The sequence below is a fragment of the Micropterus salmoides genome, unplaced genomic scaffold (genome assembly GCF_014851395.1).
Source record: "Micropterus salmoides isolate LMB-PRFRI ecotype aquatic unplaced genomic scaffold, ASM1485139v1 Ms_hic_scaffold_2, whole genome shotgun sequence".
Taxonomy (NCBI): domain Eukaryota; kingdom Metazoa; phylum Chordata; class Actinopteri; order Centrarchiformes; family Centrarchidae; genus Micropterus; species Micropterus salmoides.
Genome location: NW_024041150.1, coordinates 42679296 through 42700511, shown reverse-complemented (window position 1 = coordinate 42700511; position 21216 = coordinate 42679296). Strand labels below are relative to the sequence as shown.

The 21216-nt window shown below is 39.1% G+C and overlaps 1 protein-coding gene across 5 annotated transcripts in view; it reads right to left on the bottom strand.

Moving 5' to 3' along the window:
* Window positions 1-21216, bottom strand: part of LOC119911627 (programmed cell death 1 ligand 1-like) — a 47731-nt gene that overhangs the window by 6400 nt on the left and 20115 nt on the right. The window contains exons 1-5 of one of the 5 annotated variants that reach the window (XR_005445925.1): window positions 11181-11295; window positions 10764-11022; window positions 10075-10163; window positions 9865-9950; window positions 8718-8886 (exon numbers count right to left, since the gene is read on the bottom strand). The exons of 2 other annotated variants lie outside the window; for them this stretch is intronic. Coding sequence is in view for 1 of the 3 variants with exons in the window: in XM_038730564.1 (XP_038586492.1) it covers window positions 8274-8376 (103 nt within the window). In the remaining 2 variants the exon portion in view is untranslated. Of the gene's footprint in view, window positions 1-8273; window positions 8438-8717; window positions 8887-9864; window positions 9951-10074; window positions 11023-11180; window positions 11296-21216 lie in introns of those variants that run through there. 2 more of the 5 variants (XR_005445924.1, XM_038730564.1) reach the window with 2 other exon arrangements.

Genomic DNA, 21216 nt, shown 5'->3' with positions numbered 1-21216 from the left:
GAATCTCAATGGGACTTCCTGGTTAAATAAAGGTTAAAAAAATAAAAATAAATAAAAAAGTGTTTTAAAAGGACAATTACATTATAATCATTTCATATTTTCTCAGATTCCGCAGAACACAAAAGTTTCACAGGACAGACAAAAGGCAGCCCACGACACACGCAAAGGAAGGAAGGACGCTTGGAAAGAAACTGGTTTGGCATCCATTTTAGGTAAGGGTGTGGGACTCAAGCACAAGATGGGTTCAGCTGAGATCAAAACGGAAAGGTTTCACAGCTGGAGCCTTTCATCAGGCCTAAATTGAGAGGTATTTTGATTGTTATTGTAAGTGGACTAGGTGGTAGCTGTATCATATTGTTTTTTCTTCTCATCAGAGTCCAAAGAGCCAGATATCTCAATCCCTGAAGGTGACAGCTTCCATGGTACCTATTTAAATCCAGTTTAGTCCGCTAGTATGGCTATGATACTAAGGAACAGAACTCTTGAATTGCCACTGCAGATTTACTGTAACAGATTATCACTGGCAAAGTGTTCAGTGATATGTTTTTTGTATCTATTCACAGCTGAACAGGAGCCCCTTTCTGACAACTGGTACCAAAGCAATCAGCACGTGACCAGGATTACTGTTCTGTGTGGGGTAGCAATTGTTATTATAAAGATAGCAATTGTAAAGACAAAGAATCTGGGTGAAAGAATAAATTAAGTCATGCAGGTAGCAGAGATTGTCTGAGCTCCAGAGAGCTGGAGGGGAGTCAAAACAATGTGCAAACAATGTGGGCTGATCCGGAGAGACGGCATCCACCCACTTGGGAAGGAGCAGCACCCAAAACCCTACGCAGAGTCGCAGTCTAACACACTTCTCTGCTCCTCCATTTCAGGAGTTACTTAGTGAAAATCCTATAGTGACGGTGTCTGCCCCCCGACCATTGAAATTATTTAAAAAGGTAAACAGAAGAGGAGCTGTGCATAAAAACCTCATAAAAATTAAAACCACAAGAGCAATAGTGCAAACTAATAGGAAAATGAAATGTGGACTCTTAAACATCAGATCTCTCTCTTCTAAAGGTGTACTAGTAAATGAACTAATATCAGATTATGATATTGATTTATTTGGTCTTACTGAAACCTGGCTGGGTGATGGAGAATATGTTAGCCTAAATGAATCCACCCCTCCCAGTCATATTAATACTCACATTCCTCGAGGCACAGGCCGAGGAGGTGGAGTTGCAGCTATCTTCGACTCTACCTACTAATCAGATCTAAACTAAACTATAACTCATTTGAAAGTCTTGTTCTTAGTCTTTCGCACCCAAGCTGGAAATCACTGCAACCAATTCTTTTTGTTATAGTGTACCGAGCACCTGGTCCGTATTCTGAATTCTTATCTGAATTTGCAGAGTTTTTGTTTGTTAGTTATTATTGTAGGGGATTTTAATATTCATGTGGATGTTGAGAATGACAGCTTCAGTACTGCGTTTATCTCTTTGTTAGATTCCATCGGCTTCTCTCAGAGTGTTCATGAACCGACTCACTGTTTTAACCACATCCTCGACCTTGTTTTGGTGTATGGTATTGAAATTGAACATTTAGGGGTGTTCCCACAGAATCCCTCTTTGTCCGACCACTGTTTGACAACTTTTGAGTTTGTATTGCTGAACTACACGCCATTGGGCAAAAATTTCTATACAAGATGTCTGTCTGATAGTGCTATAGCTAAATTTAAGGATGCGATTCCAACAGCTCTAAATACATTATCTAGTCACAAAGTAACGGAGGACTCCTATGCTAATTTCAGTCCCTCCCAAATCGATCATCTTGTTGATAGTGCTGCAGGCTCGCTGCGAATGACACTCGACTCTGTAGCCCCTCTAAAAAAGAAAATACTAAAACAAAGACGGTTAGCTCCATGGTATAATACTGAAACTCGCAAATTAAAGCAAATATCGCGGAAACTTGAGGAATTGGCGTTCCACCAAAGTGGAAAATTCTCGTTTAATTTGGCAAGATAGTCTTAAAACTTATAGGAAGGCCCTCCGTAATGCCAGAGCAGCGTACTACTCGTCATTAATAGAGGAAAATAGGAACAACCACAGCACTGTAGCCAGGCTGACAGAGTCACAGCTCTATTGAGCCAAGTATTCCCATAGCTCTCAGTAGTTACGACTTCATGAGCTTCTTTAATGATAAAATTCTAGCTATTAGAGACAAAATTCACCAAGACCTGCCCTCAACTGGCACCGACTTATCTCTTAACTCAGGAACCTTAGAAACAGCTGTAGAACCAGATACATGTTTAGACTGTTTTGCTTCCCTCAATCTTTACCAACTAACTTCAATAATTTCTTCATCTAAACCATCAACCTGCCTCTTAGACCCCATCCCGACTAGGCTGCTTAAAGATGTTTTACCCTTAGTCAGCACCTCTATACTAGATATGATCAATCTATCTTTATCAACAGGCTATGTACCACAGTACTTTAAAGTAGCTGTAATTAAACCTCTTCTGAAAAAGCCCAAACTTGATCCGGATGTTTTAGCCAACTATAGACCTATATCTATACCTATATCAGTTTTAGGGGCACATGCGAGAGCCCGGTGTGGGCGGTCGGTCATCGTTCTCTCAGGCTGGATGAAGTCTGATGCTCCGCATGATCCATGATGATAGAGAAATACAGAGATTAATGTCAAAGCATGCTGTCAACAAATATCATGCTTTTAGGGGAGCTGATTTAGTTTAATTGCTAAAGTACAAGTGAACGAAATTTCAATGAATTTGAACGACCACAGGAGTTTTATTACCCGCTAAATCTGGTTCATGGACCAAGAATGTGAAGCAGCCAACACTGTGTCATAGACATGGTGTAGATGCGAAATTTCTCATATCAAATAAAACTATAAAAGTTGTTTTGTTAGATGGAGTTATTCTCGTGGGATATTAGTCACTGCAGATAATGTTAATAGAAGATAGTTACTGAACTGAGCCTCTAATGACAGTGAGTGAGAGAGGAAGTCTTCATTGTCTAATGTAGTTAGTATGACTGATAGGACTGAGGGAGTCCTCATTTATGCTGTAGACCACAACATTTAAGGGAGGACTGGAAGGTATGGAAAATACTGTAAACAAAAAATTAAGTGTCTTGCACATTTTTTCTGGTGTATTCAGCAAAAATGCCAAAGGTAAAAAAAAAATGTCCAGAGAAGCTAGCGCCAGGAAGGGGCCGGTTGTTTCTGGAGGAAAACTTCAGTGAGCTGCCATCTACACATGATCAACTAAAGAATGGACATCTGCTGTTAGTTTATCATGGCGGTGACAAGTCTCCAGCCCAAACTGTGAAAGCTATCCAAGAAAAGCTCCACTGTGCACTCGATCCCCATCGCATAAGACCTTTGGCAGAGAAAGTGCAGAAATATGAGGACCATCTCACTCGTCAGTCAGACATGGACAGCTACACAAAGGTAAGCATCACCCTATATACTGTTTTTTATTTCCTTCATTAACTGTAACTCTCATAATATTAATCATATAAATTGAACACTATATTAAATCATACTTGCTGATGATTCTGGAATGTGTTCATCAGCAAAGCATAATAAAATAATAATAAAAGATTTTGTAAAATTCACAGCAGTCCCTGACATGCCTGATGTTCAAGCTGATGTAGTGATGTCTGAGGATCCCAGTCCTACTACGCCTTCCATTGAGTTCTCTCATCAAGCAAGAAACCTTCCTTCCATCACTGATGTTGTTCCCAGCCCAGCATTAGGACCCTTTGAGCTGAACAATGGTCAGCCTCCTCGTGGTGTGATATAAATGACGACCCAAGTCGGCCTTCCACTGGAGATGTTGGACCCACTGATTTGGATTACGTGTTACACGCATCAGAAACAGAAACATCAAGTGAAAGTCCAGCAACACTGATGAAGTCCAAGGTCCCTGGCACCTCTGACACACCACTATCCATTCGTTCCTTACGGCGAAAGGGTTTGTTGACACCAAGGAAACTTAAGATGCATCAGACATTAGCTTTTGATGCAAGACAAAGAGCTGAGATGAAGCAAAATCCCCTGAACAAAGTGAAAAAATTTAGAGCTAAATTAAAGGCACCAGCACTACAGGTTGTACAAGTAAAACATCTTAGACAACTTCTGAAACGAAAAGATGCATCATAAGCAAAAAAAGACTTCATAATTGCTGAAATTCATTCCAGATACTCCAAACTAGTCATAGTGAAGGAACTTTGTGATGTCAAAGGAAAACTAAAAAATTACAAAAAAGCATAATCGTTTAAAACACTTTAAAATCCGGGCACAAGGGCTAAATGACCAACAAGATGCTACTATTGATGATTTGCAAGGAAAGCTCAGAGAAAAAAATTACGCTATCTGCCAGCTGCAATGTGACAATATGTGGCTACAGGATACAGTTAATGATCAGCAGCGTGACTCGAAATTAAAAAAGGAGAGAAGCAGTATCCCACAGAAATGAGATGCTTGTTTATGAAGCAATAGTAAATAATCTTCCTACAAAAAAACATTCCCACTTTAATTTCTCAGTTTGCAAAGCGCACTGGTGTTGTTATCGGAGATGTCCCACAGGTTTGCTGCCAAGATACAGAGGAAACAGGCTCCATGTTATGTTCCTGATCTGTGAACGGCTTCATGAACACACATTAAGAAATTCTTTGTGCAGTTCTTAATGGACAAACATTTTCATGCAGCAGGCTCGGAGGTGCCCTTCAACATGACTTTCAAAGTCCCTGTTGCAATGGAGGAAATTCAGGTGCCTGGTCTTTTGGGGAAAGTGCTGACTGGGCCTTGGACGTCGAGATTTTACAAGGGCGCAGCCTCTGAAATCGGTCACATTGAAGGTTTGGTCATGGTAAAGGAGGTTCTAGACAGGTTAGAAGTATTTCAACAAGAACCTTAACAAATTCTCTCTGTGACACGTGAGTTTGGTGCTGAGCTGTCCAGAAGTCCAAATCTTGAGGCCCTTCTGGTGGAACCTGTGACAGAGATCTCTTTCTGTCAGTGATGGAAGGGAAATGCAGTCCACAATGTCCTCACAAGGCAGTACCAGAGGTACTTTAACATGGATGTAAATGATCAGCTGAGGAAGTAGACAGAAAGTGCTCGTTTACATAACATTGACGCAGAGCAAGTGATGGGCATGTATTCTGCTCTAAAGGACAAGGCCCCAAATGCCACCTTGGCTTCATCTCCTGTAAGATTCGTGCTCAGAAAAATAAAGTGCTGGATTACCCGGATGGACTGACATCTGAAAAAAGAGAAAAACTGATTAAAGTTGCCATAAAAAATGCAACGAAACAGAGGCAACGGAGAAAAGAGAACTGTGAAATTCAAGAGGAAGTAATAAAGAGACTTGCAGCTAAACAGCAGCAAAGACAGGAAAGTGACAGGAAGAAGCTGGAGGCAAAACTGAAGAAGCCAAACTTTTTCGAGCATTGAATTGAATGAAGACTGTAGTTGATGAAATTGTAGGGGAAAGGTTGTGGGAAGAAGAATATGCCACATCTGGTTTGACAAGGACACAAAAAGTGAAACCATATATTATGGATAAATTGATAAATATCTGAAGAAACAAGGAGATACATGTGTATCAAAATTATGAGGATGATGCCACTGATTATGAAATTTCGAAATACCAACTTGCATCCGATTTGATTCTGAAAGATTTGACCCTATTTTAATGTGGGTGAAATGTAATGTAATACATAAAATAGATATGTATTGAATGCTTGTGTTTTTAATCTAAAACTTGTCACGGAGTTTAGATATGAAACCATTCGGTAAAAACAAATGAAAATTATAATTAGTGCATTAATCTATGGCCAATTTTGGGGTTATTAATGAATAATTTATCAGTATTGCAGCAACTTGCTTCTAACCAAAACCTCTAAAACGGTCAGTTTATTACACAAAGTGGTCTATTAAGTACACTGTTGTATTTCCAAATAGTTTTAACTCTTTGTAACTTTGTTTTTATAAGTGCTGTCTAAATAAAGAGTATTATTTGGCGTAATTAGTGGGGGTTTTTATATATTATGGTGTACCTGACTTTTCAAAAGTAGAATATGTAGACGATATGGCAAACAGCTTATCCTACAAATTTCAGGCCAATATCTCAAAAATTAAAAAAGTTATAGCAAAAAACATAATTTTTATGATTCGGGTCACAACTTTTTTTCGATTTTAATGGGAAACAAGGGACAAAACTTGGGTGGGGAGCGAAAATGTACATTTAGTTTGAATTAATGCTCCTCACAGTACTACACTCTTTATGAAATGATTATTATGTTATCACAAATCAAATATATTACATTTTTGAATAAATTCTTTGAAATAGGATTTTTTTAAACGTCAATTCCGGGCAATGACCGCTTGGTGCCACTCGCACACCGTGACAGGCAGCACGTCTGTCGACACAGCCGCTGTTTGCAGGTCATCCTGTGCGCAGTGAAGACGTTTATATTTATAAAGGATTAAGATAAGGTTAAAAACATTTTAGCAAATGCACATTGTTTGCCCTTCTTCTTGTTCTTTCTACTTTGTCCACTAACATTTTAACGTTACATGGTTCATGTTTAAGTCACGTGCCTTCTAGCTTATTAAAGCAGTAATTAACTTATGTTTTAAAGAAATTAAATGTCCTGACCGTTATTAATAATTTAAATAACTTCCTCTCTTTTAAAATAAATTAATAACTCACATATGGTACATGTAATAACGTCCATTTACGCCATTAAAATCAAGTTATTCAGTCTGCACGGAACACCGTTAACCCTAATGAACATCTGTACACATGCGGAGGAGGTACTTTTCCCCACTTATCTTAAATACTATTGGTTCAAAAGACATCAATCAAAGAATAAACCATCCAATAGGTATTCCCCCAGGGAATGAGCATACAAACGCTTGTCAGGCTCTCAACAATAATGTGGTGGTCAGTGGAGTGCAGTGATACGGAACATGGCACCAGGTACAACTAGAAAAAGTCAAATTTAGTCTGTAGCTGCATCTGCTCCATCTTTCTGCTCCAGCAGAAAGCGTTTAAAGTTGAGTAGGTTGAAAGAAAGTTGAGTCTTTACCATAGGAACCCATTCATTTTAAAAGTCCGAAAAATATTATTATTAATAATTATCTCCCTCCCCCCCCCCCCACATCTCTCTACACATCTCTCTCTCCCCCCCCCCCTCTACACATCTCTCCCCCCCCCCCTCTACACATCCCTCCCCCCCCCCTCTACACATCCCTCTACACATCCCTCTACACATCTCTCCCCCCTCTACACATCCCTCTACACATCCCTCCCCCCTCTACACATCCCTCTACACATCCCTCCCCCCTCTACACATCCCTCTACACATCCCTCCCCCCTCTACACATCCCTCTACACATCCCTCCCCCTCTACACATCCCTCTACACATCCCTCCCCCCTCTACACATCCCTCTACACATCCCTCCCCCCTCTACACATCCCTCTACACATCCCTCCCCCCTCTACACATCCCTCTACACATCCCTCCCCCCTCTACACATCCCTCTACACATCCCTCCCCCCTCTACACATCCCTCTACACATCCCTCCCCCCTCTACACATCCCTCTACACATCCCTCCCCCCTCTACACATCCCTCTACACATCCCTCCCCCCTCTACACATCCCTCTACACATCCCTCCCCCCTCTACACATCCCTCTACACATCCCTCCCCCTCTACACATCCCTCTACACATCCCTCCCCTCTCTACACATCTCTCTCTCTCTCTCTCTCTCTCTCAGAGTTGTAGCGCACATCTCATGAAGAATATGTTCTGTTGGCGCACATTTAAGTCGTTCTGCACGTCGGGCGTGCTGTTTCCTTGTGGCTTAAAATAAATAAAATAAAATAATAAACTTTCAAAAGTCTGAACTTAACGTCGGATATGCCAATCCATTTATTAACATAACGAAAAATAAAACATTTATTCAATAATAACTTAACTCAAGTCAGTCTCCATAATTACACGCTGCGCCTCACGGTTAAAAACCACGCACCTCGCAGTGCGCCACACCTGTACTAATTACCCCATGTCTTAAGTAGACCAACCCATCGTAATACACAGAATGGCTCCAACATGTACAATTTAAAGTTGAAACAAGGCTTGTAGGACAAACGGAGCAGGATGAGATGGCAATGAACAAAGGCTTTTTAAAAAAATAAAATAAAGACATATCAGCTACAGCTCTCTAACTCTAATAACACATAGCTCACCTCCATATGCAGAGAGCGGAGAGAAGACCGTGAAACAGCAGAAAGCCATTAACATGTTGACAGAGAGCACCATGACACCACATCTGCTCCCTTTACGCAGCATGACGGAGCTCAAGCGGCCTTATGACCACAGACAGCAGATAAAGACTGACTGGTATTGTCATCCGTCAAGTGGGAGGAGGGGGAAGAAAATAACCAACCATTGTCTCGGATCAGGTCACCTGACCGCCACACCAGAGACCAACTTCACCAACTTATGCCAAACAACATTTGGATGTAAAATGTTTCTCTCCACAAGTTGTTTATGTATTTATTCTACTGTTTACACAGTGGTTAACAGCTATGAACCCTTTAGGCCTGAAACTGCCTGCTATAAATCTGCGGTATAAAAGAGAATAAATGTTGTATTTGTGTCATGGCCGGTCACTAAACTGACTTCCTCACCCTCATATCGTCCCGTCAGGTAGAAACTGTTGCTTTCTGGGGAAGAAACTGCTTCTTAGCGATATCCGGTGTCCTCTGCGCCTCCGCCATGATCCAGCATAGAAAATCCAACAGAGAACAACAGATCCAGACAACAGACCCGCTCCTGCTGCTCCTCCTGCTGCTCCCTCTGTATAACATAACCAGTCTTTAGTGTGTCTGCTGTCTTTTTTTTGTTTTTTTATATAAGTTTCCTCCATGAGTGAGTCAGTCACCACAAGTATCTGTTCAGCATTCGCAGCACAACCGACGTCTCCCGGAAGTAGCAAAAACCTCAAATAACCCAGTGGCCATTTGATGCTACGAGAGTCACTCCCCATACACTTGAATCTTAAAGTGCCCAACTGTACAGCAGAAATAAACATGTTTTGTCTCGCTCATGACAACTGTACTTGGGGTGATTATTTTTTATTATAGCTAAATTATATTAGGCCTTAAAAAGAGAAAGCTATAAAGTAAAAAGTGTGATAAGTCAAGAGTAACAGAAATAACACCCTTCTAATGAAAGTTAAATAGTTAGTGGATAAATTATTCCAAAACTGTAGATACACTCTGTCTGTTTTTACTTAATGTAATTCCCATCACTAGATATCAGGTGTGACTGCAGCAATGTCAAATTCTTTAATGCCCTATAGGCAGGGAGGTCAGGACCTGCTCTGAGTGTTGCAACCACACCAGCTAGACTGAACCTTTATTGTTAAAGCTAAACTGGTGTGAGTTAACTGAAAGGTGCTGAGGCTGCAACATTTTACTGCACAGCAGATAGATTCAGAACTAAAATCTAAAGAGGGAAACATCTACAGCCTACTGTGGTCCCCAAACATGGATCTATCAAACGTCCTTCAGTGAAACCTCCAGATCACATCACACAGGATGGTCATGTGACAAGCAAGGTTACTGGAGCCCTCCTGAGTGTTTGATTCATGAGTGATATCTTTATTTGTAATTTGATTGAGATGTTTTAAAAAAAATACGGAGCTGGGACAAGAATACAAGAAAATTGGCCTACAATTAAAATCACAAATCTTAAAGTAAAACCTTGAATAATCTCTGGCTTATAACAGCCTAGTCTGTATACAGGGTGACATGAGTTAACCACGAAGATAACCTGCTGTGAGAGTGTCCAGCAGTACTGCCGTCTCCACATATGAGTCTCGTGTCTTCAGTTGGACATGGACCAGATCTTCCCACTGCCTGAAAAAATGGAAACATAGCGGTTCTCTGTTGAATTAACTTTGCTCTCTAAAAGAACAGTGGACTAATGTGTCTGTGCACACACTTTAGATTTATGTCTCAATTATGTGTTTTCCGAACTCACAATCGGCTTTCTCCTTCCCTCCATGTCGGCCTTTTCTGTCTCAGGTGTACAGGGTGTGAGGCGGTGCTGTGTGGTATTGAAGAGCAGGTCTTGAGGGCAAACCAGTACAGAGAGAGCTAGTTGGAAACGTAAATTGCCATGGCAACATACTTGTGCACCTTTTAATAATATTCATCATCTGAATGGGGCCATTTGCATAATGAGTTTTGCTTTTGATACTATACGTTTATTTTACTGTTAAAAAACTGCTCTTAAACTGAGCACCTGGACTCAGGTACTGACACCCGACTCAACATAACTTTAGATGACAGAAAGTCACAGTTAGAAAAACAAAAACGTTTGTATGAAATTAAACTTCATGTAAAGTGGTTACAAGAAACCATAAACTCACACAGTCTGAATAGAATAGATAAAGAAGCAACTTTAACAAAGCACTGACAGTATATATACTGTCCTGGGGTAACCAGAGGAAATCATAATTAAAGAGTCTGTCCTGCCTCTTTGCCTCCGGGATTTTGTGCATTTATTTAAAAACATATGTTGAATTTAATTGGTTTTGTCACATCTGTTGCATTCAATCAACAATTCTCAGGGTGATTACAGTTTCAAGTTTATATTGTTTATGTATAATGTATTATAATGAATTAAGGTGAGTAAACGTCCAATTGATCATTTACTTCATGCCTCACCTCCCAGCATGCATTAAAGTTAAAACACTTTTCCACATTGTTACGGATATTCTAAATATCTGTGCTTCAGCTGTGCATGCAGACAGACAGCCAGCAGGGAGCAGCACAGGAGCTTCGCTGCAGGAGAACAGAACTGCGTCAGCAACAAAGACACAAAGTGAGCGTCCTGCAGAGTGTAGCATCCAGTCAAAGTTGAGAAGGCCAGAACTGATGGTTAAATGACGTTTATTGCTTTCATTGTCATCAACCAACGTAAGAGCTGAGTAAAAACAAATAAACCATGCATTATCATCACATTTCGAACGTTACACAGCTCATTACATTAGTTGCAATACGATAGCATTAGTAAATTATACATTATACGATAAACAATTCCAGTAGGCTAGCTCAAATATATTTCTCATTAACTCTACAAACCTTGTTCCCCAATTGACCGAAGCTAAACCTTGTAGTTTTAACTGTTTTTCCGTGAACCTTTTCAGACTTTTCTTTCGTCCTTTTCGCCGTTTGCCCGGTTCATTTACGTCACTTTACTTTCGGTTTCTTTGGTTATCAAAATAAAAGCCCGATACCGTAATAATAAAACCTTATAGCGTAGCTATAATCAAAATAGTGCTTAACTACTCTGTTGGCCTTTACACAGAGTTTACATGTATAGGTGTCACTGAGGACATTTTCAAAGGGCTGATTTTGGCCCCATCGCTTTTTGAAAGCATTTGTTAAAAACGTTCTGAAAAACAACACCAAGAAAAGTAAACTAACAAATGAAAATGCTTTGAGAGAGGTTCATTTTAACAATAAGAAAACCTACAATGCAATATAGTTTCCCCTCATATAAAAACAGACATTTCCACCGTAAATTGGAGCAGAAAATGTCTCCAGGATGCAGGAAATGACCAGTTAAATGCTCATAATGTTCTGGTGGAGGTCTCCCAGACACCCCTCATATATTTCTGCATTAAATATTTTATCTAAATACTGCTAAATATCTTCTTGTGATCTCGTGCATCGTCACGTCTCATTACCCAAATGTATCATCCCGCCACTAATCTGAGCCCTTTTGTCCCCACCACTTTTCAACACAAAGTCACGCCCTTCAAACTTCAGATTAGTTCCAGCAGGTTATGTTATCTAAAACATCTCACAGTCACCTTCATTTCCTCTGGGAAAAGCCCCATAAAGATGGCGAACTGTAGCTATATTTAATATATACACATGTACATACATACAGTATATTTAAGCAACAATGAACAACAACATAATTTATAAATACAAGTCAAATGTTTGTAAGTTATTAACAAGAACTCAACAGTGTTAGAGTGAGTGAAAAGCTGCCAGAGAGTAAACAACAAGCTGCTCAGTAAAGATGTTGTAACAAAACACTTCCTGCTTTATTATTCTTTATTTCTGAGTTTTATCAGTTAAAGTTAGCTTCAAACTGCAGAAAAACGTCCAGTGAAAGCCTTTGAATCCCACGTCAGACTCTTTCCAGAGCGATCACTAATGAAACCTCTTTGTTCAGAGCAACTTGGCTCCCAGCCAGCATGACGTCTTGAAGATAAAACTACACACAGTAACATCATCATGTTTCCTTCTTAAAGTGAAAGAATCAGTCAGAGTTTGAAACTCTGAGTTCAACAGCAGCTGAAACACTTTGCCTCCACATTTGGGATTTAATCTTTATCATGGAGTCACATGAGAAATACTACAGACTGTATCATGAGGGAGGAGACGAGTTTATCCTGCTGCTGCTCACAGACACAAAGTTAAACTGAGAAAAACCTGCTTTTAATTTAAATGTCTTCACTGTGGAGTCTGAACTGAACTACTTTGACTGACTGAGAGCTGCTGCTCGTCTGTCTGCTCTGTTTTCTCCTGAGCTGATTCTTTGTTTTATCAGCAAGAAGAGAAAACAGTTAAAAAAACAGTTTAAAACTGGTCACATTCAGATGATGAGCTGTGATCAACACGTTTCCAACAGACAGTGGGGCACCACACTTTCTCTGGGAGGACTCTTTCATGAAAAGTTTCCACCACGTTCGATGATTTCATCACGAAAGACTTCGTGGCCTCATCAACCCTCAGCTTCTCAGCTTGTGAACTCTGTCGTGTCTTTCCACTCATGACATGAACCAGGAAGTGCCTACGCATTTTTTTCTTGTTCTACACCAGCTCCAGGATGTCAGAAGCTGTTCAACTCACTCAGCTAAAAACACATGCTGCTTAGCCTTTTTATACATCAGAGTTGCTGTAAAACTCTTTCAAGCAGAGGGCCAAAGTAAGAGAAGATATAACTTTATTAATCCCTCGTAGGGGAAATTTCAGTCGACACAGCAGCACAAAGGAATATAAAAGAAGAGATGCAGTATTATACAAGTATCAACACACTATTTACACTTTACAATCAATAATAATTATAAATGTCTGAGATTAAATGAAATCAGGAATAGTCTCTCAGTTTGGTGCTGTGGTGTTGTGGTGGCACAAATGAGCCTCCAAAGCTCAAAGTAGGACTTTTAAAGTCCTCCACAACATCAGCAGCACGGCCATTAATATTAACTGTGTTTACAGAGTGGGATGTTATTACAGCTGAAATAATGCCGCTGTAGTTACAGATTCCTCTGCGGATTCAGAGTTTGCATGATGTTTCTGTTCATTTCATGTCTAGTCATTGTTACATGTGTGCGTCATTTGTCTACATTTTCCAAAGAAGCTAGGAAGACAAGAATGTGTCTGTGGTACACGTTTCACAAACACAATGAAAAAACACCAAACAGTTTGAATCACTAAAATGAATGTGTTACATTTGGCTTGTGCAAGTGGGGCACTTGGTAACCTGCTCTGTAATCTGAGTAACCCGCTCAGACTTTAATCTCGCTCTAAATTGTTAGGCATTAAGGAAATTAAACAACCATTATCTTTTCTATATACTACACATTTTTCGGACAGTTGGCAGATGTCTAGAGCAATCAAATCACTAAATTCAAATGGTATTGACATCACATGCTTGATCTGGCACCTAGATTCACCATAGCAGCCTTGAAGAAACAATCTAGGTTTTGTCACACACTTTCTGGCTAGACATAATGCATGTTCACAGCCAGTGTGACTCCTAACATTGAGAAAGACACTATCTGGCAAACACTGCCATCAGATATCCTAACTAGAGTGTTATCCCTCTTAAGTTTTTTAACTAATGCTTAGAAATATCTGTGAGTTAACTACTGCTTTGTGGTAAAACATAGCTTGATCTTTGACAGGGTATCCAATTTGTTGTTCAACAGCCTCCCTTTCATATAGATTGAGAGCTCTGAAGTAACCTCTTCCAAAAAGCACAGTGCCGTTCACTCTTCTTGCATTTTTAGTTGTATTATAGCCATCTAGCATTGTGTCAAACAACTGCCTTACTTTAGGTGGAACATTTATCATCACCATATTGCCAGTGCTCTCTACTTGTTTTAGTAAGAGAAAAGATGTTACTATCTGTAAGGGTACAGATTGAGTGCCATTGTATAGTTTCAACAGAAAGCCATTACACCCTTCGAAACTGTATGCACTGTAACACCATAAGGGCCCCCAGTTTCTGACACTGTCACCAAGATGAAGTAGAATATGAACATTGTATGTCATGTGGGATCTACCATACAAGGTCTCAAAATCACACACAAACTCATTCAGGTGTTGAGATGCATAGAAAAGCTCCAGCTGTGTAATGGATGTTGTTTGCAAGACATACACTGCTTGGCACAAAAGGAGGAAGTGCCTAAGAAATCTACCTGGAAGAATGGATTTCAAAACAATTGGAGCATAAAATAAGAGAAAAGCACGCCATTCTGAGGCTTTCCAGTAGGCTCTGGTTAAGATAGATCTAGGCAATCTTGTGATGTTGGATGGAGGTTGAAAATGTTTCATTTTCCTATCTATCTCATTGATTCTGGTTCCTATATACCAAGGCTCACTATGGTAAGAACTATCAAACCACAAGGTAGACAGTTGTCTCATCACCCCTAAATCAATGCAATGCATGGAGTCAACAATAAATCCAGAGACAACATCAAAAAAAGGCAGTGACATCAAAGGTGTGGGCCCCTTCACCCCAAAGTTTTGACCAACCACTCCGTTTTGTCCCCATTCAGTCATGTCTGTGTGGCAGCGTTCTGCTACTTCTTCCTGATAAGGGTATACTTGAACATATCCCTTACCTTTCTCGACTCTATCCCCTGGACGTAGACACCAGTTGCAGTCAAATTTGCCATTGAATTGCTTGACATTTTGTAATGCAGCCCGTGCTACACTATCACATGAACTAATTATAGCATATACGTAAGATTTAACAATCTTACCCTTTAAACACCACTCAAAACCTGCTGAACCAAGAGTTTTCATTTCACTGATAAATTGTTTAAAAAACATGGAAATGGATGGTTTTTTTACACCAAACCAAAGTCCTGCTAAAAACATGTTCTTTTTCCTTATATTAGGTGGGAGGTCATTTATGTAACATAGCAAGGGCCAAATAGAAAAAGAGGAGGATTTGAAGATAGGTACACCATCAGAGTTAAAAGTGAAGCTAAAAGAGTAATCTTTCTTTAAATTGGAGTCTTTGCACATCTGTTCATACAGTTTCCCATCCATAATGTCTGAAATTGCGTCCGGGTTTGTTGGCCTAGTCTTTCTGTAGTTCAACGACTCTCCAAGATTTAAAGTCTCTAGGACATGTTTTAGTTGGCCAATAAGAGGCAAGGTAAAAAAAAAAGTTTCCATTTTTTTTTAGTTCGTTTTTGTCAAACGCCTGATGGCAGGTCTTACATGTATTATTATCCAAAAGACAAAAGCAGTTGGGGCAATATATATGAAAAACATATTTCCCAGTTTTGAATAGTTTTTTGAAGAGATATTTTGTTGCTGGCAAGTGGCAATCTGGTGGTAGAACAAGAATCAAAATTTGAAGAAGTTTTTGCAGACCATCTTGTGTCAATCCCACGGTTCCAGCAAAGGCCATCAGAAGTAGGATGGTTTGCCCAAGAGTAACAGATGCTCCTCTGTATAGTGGGGACCTCATCATGTCATCATTAACCTGTAAAAAAAATAACAGAATCTATATTAGTTATAACTTATGTGTGGTTGAAAAGTGGAAGATGTGATTGAACCATTTGGCCTTGTGGCAGCAGAGGCAGGCGCAGCACCATCCCCACTCTCTGTCAGAGGCTACATCAAAGTTCTTATAGGCAAGTCCCGCTCGGCAGCCATCTTGATAACGCTTTCGTGCAGTTATTTCGGAATAACAAGATCAGGCCTTTCTCTAAATAAATGGGTAGAAAGCTAGAACTGCACTTTCACTGGTCATGGAGACATAAAAACTGTATGGATAGAAGTAAAATCTGATACAAAATGCTGAAAAGGTCTTTGCCCCAAAGTAAGGTTTAAAAAGTGTTTTTCCCCACAGGTTATACTTTTTCCACACATAGTTGGTAGTAGTGCCGCAAGCGTGGCAGTACACCCTTATGTTAGTGGAACCCTATAGAGATGTATTGAGTAGTCTTAAAGTGGCATGTCTTCTCTTAAAATATCTCTGGCTATTTGAAATGTTGTGATATCATAAATTAATCTTCTTTCCATTGGCAGAAGAATCCAGGCTCTTTATTCCAGCTGTGAATTGTCAGGTAATTGCCATAAAATATTATTATTTATAAGGAATTGCAAAATTAATGGAGCATGACCACTAGTGTTTAATTAACATTTATGACCAACTCTTTTACTTTTTCAAAAAAATATTTTTATCAACATGTTTTCTTTAACATAGCATAGCAGTTTATGTATGCATTATCAGAAAAAAGGCATTTATTCCCAATTAAAATTGGCAATGAGAATCCCATTCCCAGTTAACTATGGTACAATGACAAAATGTTTGATTGCTCTATTTAAATTGCTAGCTAACTAAATTTGACATCTACTACAAAGACAATCCAACTGCATATAGTGTGAACCACAACACCTTTTGTCCATATATTTTACAGGAATAGTGATTAAACTTCATTATTGGTTCATAAGTAATCAGACGGATGAACATCAAAAATTACCCTACCATGTGTTCAGAATCAGAAGTTGGCCCGTTATCGTCTTCATCATCGTCTTCATCATCATCACCACCATCATTATCTGTAAGGCCGTCGAGGGGGTGCTACAGAGGAGAGACACGAAGTTGTGTTAAAACAGTTTATATCCTTCTTAGCACCAGGGTTTCTGCAGGTTTCACCTAGTCAAATATAAGACTTTTAAAGACCTTTTTAAGACCACTTACAGTGAAATTTAAGACCTACATCTCAATATAAAAAAAGAAATGTACAAAGGAAATGCAGTCACAAAATTCCTTGCAGAGTAATAAATGAATTCAAATTAGGGTTGGGTGATGTCTACAATGAAACACCAGGATGGACGATGACATTGATAAGCTAATACAGCCGTAGCTGTTGATAATAATAGGCTAATAATAATTATTATTATTATAAGAAAAACATACCAGATACTTTCAGTCAGCCCCAGGCCTACACGCTTGCAGCTATTAGTGATTCAGCAGTAAGAATCACAGTCTCTCATCCCCTCATGCATGTTGGTCTTTGTAGTCGTAATACAGCGAATTATATTTGGACTAGCGAAAGAAAGAACTACAGGAGGAAAAAACATTCTTGAGTGCTGCGGGAGCATTTCAGTTAGCACTAGAGGCTACGTTGGAAAATTAAGACCTGTTTATAATTATTTAAGATCTAGAACACACACAAAGTCTTTTTAAGGCCTTAAATTTTGATGATGAAATTTAAGATTGTTAATACCCGGCGGCAACCCTGTAGCACAAATACCACTCATGTTTTCTAACCTTGGTTCAGAGAGGTCCCGGTGAACATGTTTGATTGGTTTACAGGGCTTTTGATGTCCAACACACCATGCAAAGTCAGAGTCCAAGCCTGCTTCCGTGCCATCACTGTCTCTGTCCGTGTGCTCATCAAGGGACTGCTGTGTAAGAGGAGAGACAATGGTTAGATAATAGTTCACAGTCAAGCGTAATCTTAATCTTTATAATAACAATAGACATGAAATAGACAGTGAACCTACTCTTTCAGGTTCATTGTTTGACGTCCCCTCTTCGCCGTCACTGTCTACTACAGCGTGTCCACTGGGTTGCTGGGAAAAAAACAACAAAACGTTTTAAATCAGGATTTCGCTTCATAAGCACACCTCAAGTCTCATGTGATGGCAAAGTGATGTTTAGGGGACCTCGTTGAGCCACAGCATAAGACAGGCGGTGTTGACAATGAAGACAAATACTGACCACAATTTTTGAGCTGTTAAGCCGTTTAAAATGCAAACTCACCTCAAAGTCCAAACTTGAGTCCGTGCAGTCAACAGTCAACTTGTAAATTTTTAAAAAGCCACATATACAAATCTTTAACACTTTTAAATACACATTTACACATATTTCACTGATGTTACACACCAATGCAACTTGCTGCTAAGAGAAGTAACCTGGCATGCATTACATGGCATAGTAGGGAGACAGTTAGCTAGATTAAACGTAAAAACTGGGTATGTTTAGCTATAATGGTCTACTTTCTAACACTACCATTACTTTAAACAAAATTACCATTTCTTTCCATTCGATATTTTGTTGTCCTGGGTATGGGCTCTTTGTCATCCCGCAAATATCTTCTGTACATGATCTTCCTTTTCTTACAAGAAGGCTCCATTTTAAAAGGCCTAACGTTACAAAATCTATCCTTTCCTTGAGACTGTGGGCGCCAAACGGAACCTCAAAGTGATGCGGGTGGATCTATCTTATTATGATTTGAAAATCTGACTGGCTCTGATTGGCTCTGATTCGCGGTCCTTTCTGTTGCTAAGTAACCTAAACGTTAGACCAGGGCCATTGGCGTTAGGGTAAGAACAGACATATGTTAGCACAGAACCAAAATGTATGTGCTTATTAAATGGGTAAAAGAAAACCAAGTGAGTGAGGGCTTAGACAAATATGTTAAGGATAAAAAAATGTTAAAAGACCCCAAGAGGATTGGCCTGGTGGAACATGGGGCGCTTGGAGTAAAGCCACCTAAATCTGGCTGGAAAGATTTTCCGGCTCAGATACTCAGTGTGAAAGGTAAGTGAATCAATTATGAATATTATGTAATGTTAAGTTAACAATAGCAGAATATTGATGATAAATAGCACACCTAGCTTGAATCAATCAACTTAACCTTATATTAACGTAACGTTAACGTTAGTGATTTGTATGTTGCATGTCTTATTTTGGGTAACGTTAGCTAACTTTAGCAATATTGCCTATAAAGTTAGCGCTAACGTTAACGTTAAGTGCATAATTACGTTACAATACAAATAGGACCATAGCTTGCAGTATTAACTTACAGTACCAAAAGCTAACGTTACGTTTTACTGTTAAGTTAACGTTACAGTTCAGTTAACATGTTTTCTGATTCATTGTTTTGGCTAACGCCTCCTCACAGCTTTCAACAGAATCTAAAATAACTTACATTCAAAAATCTGGAAATTGGGTTCTAAATTCAACAAAATACAGGGGGAGCTGTGACACGAAACTACATTAACGTTACTAAGTTAACCGGTAACTTAACGTTAACGTTATGGTGTTTAATAATTTCGGCATGTAACGTTAATAAGTTATAACCACAGCTAAAATTCCAGTTTTAAGATTAATTTCTCAAACACACAAAATGGCTATACCTTACCTTGTATATCTAATATAAATCCGAATTAGAATAACGTTAACTTACTGGTCAAGTCATTTTCCCAATGTAAGTGTCCATCCAACAAAAAGTACACCAACAGAGCAGGTCCACTTCTCTATCGGCGTGTTCACGGCTCTACAGTGCGACCTTAATTAAAAATAAATTAATGCGAACTTGCACAATAACTCCTTGCACAGGTGGCGGATATCCACATCCATATCAGCAGAATTTGTAGTTAACTCACTTAAGCAAAGTTTTTTCATTGCTTTTGCCATGTTAAAAACGACTGCTCCCTGCATGCAATGCGCTAATCACAGCTCAGTTATCAACGCGATAACAATGACAACACGCGAGTTGTCAGTCGACGAATCCAGAGGTTGACTGGACTGTGACTTTATTGGCATGAATGTGTACCTCATGCCAATAAAGCTAATTTGAATTGAAATTGACTGTGAGATAAGATTAAGATAAATTAATACAATTTAGGATAGAGAAGACTTGATTGGCCAGGTGTTAAATTACTGCTAAAAACTTATATATATAATTAATGTGCATTTGGATAGAGACACACAAAATGTGGACTCCATCAAAGCCAAAGGTAAGTTGTCTCACACTATTATTTAGAGATGTTGCCCCTAAAGTAGTCAAATCTAATATTTAATGTAATTATTACAAAGTAGTCATGGTGTTAATATAGAAATTTCAAGATAATTGTCCTGTGCACTCCAAGTTCTGAATTGAATGCTTTTGATTTGAATGTGTTTGCTGATTGCAGGCACTGAAATCATGTCTAAGTATTTGCCGTTCTCTTATTTCTTCCCCTCTCCCTGTTAGGCTACAAAAGACACTGAGGAAAATAGTCACTCTGATGATGAGGATGAGACTCCTCAATACCAGAAGGTACGATATGCCGTCCAAACACATGTTCATCTTGTTACTTTCATTTCAGTGACCCATTTTAATTATTTTGGTTGCTTCAATTAAGACATAATTGACTGAAGATTGTTTAGTGTTTGTTGTATATGGCAATAGGGCACCTAACGATTATTTTTCAAATCAATTAATCTATTGATTAATGACTTATAAAGACAATTATTTACTACTCGAGAATATAACAATTATTTTATCCAAAATAAATGGCAAAAATATGCCTCAGTAATTCAATCTTTTGCTAATAGACCATCATTTTGGGTCTTGACTAAAATACTTTTTTAGCTGCAGCTTGTTCTCCGGGGGAATCCTTGCTAAGACATGGTGCAGCAATGCAACAATGCACATTATGCAAGTCAATGTGTTCTTGTAATCGATTACGCCAATTTCATTATTTTATAATTTTGTTTTAACACATCTGAGTAAAAAACTTCAAACATTTTTGAGCAAATACTATTTAGTTTTAGACTCATCTTCATTAATTCTGACAATGTACTTCCTTTCCCCACACACTTGTTTTTCAGATAGAGGATGATCCATGCAGGACTCCAAAACGGCCAAAGGTAATCACTTTGTTCAAATTATAAGAAGTATAACTAAGGGTTTGTTGTAGTAGTCAATAGAGACAGTGTGTAAAATAGGCCACAGCCCCCTGATTGATTGTTGTGAGAGGCTTAGTCATGCTGTGGCTTACTAGCAAATCATGGCAGATTTAACATTTATTACGGGAAATTATTGTTTTCCATCAGCATGCAGAACATTTTCTACTC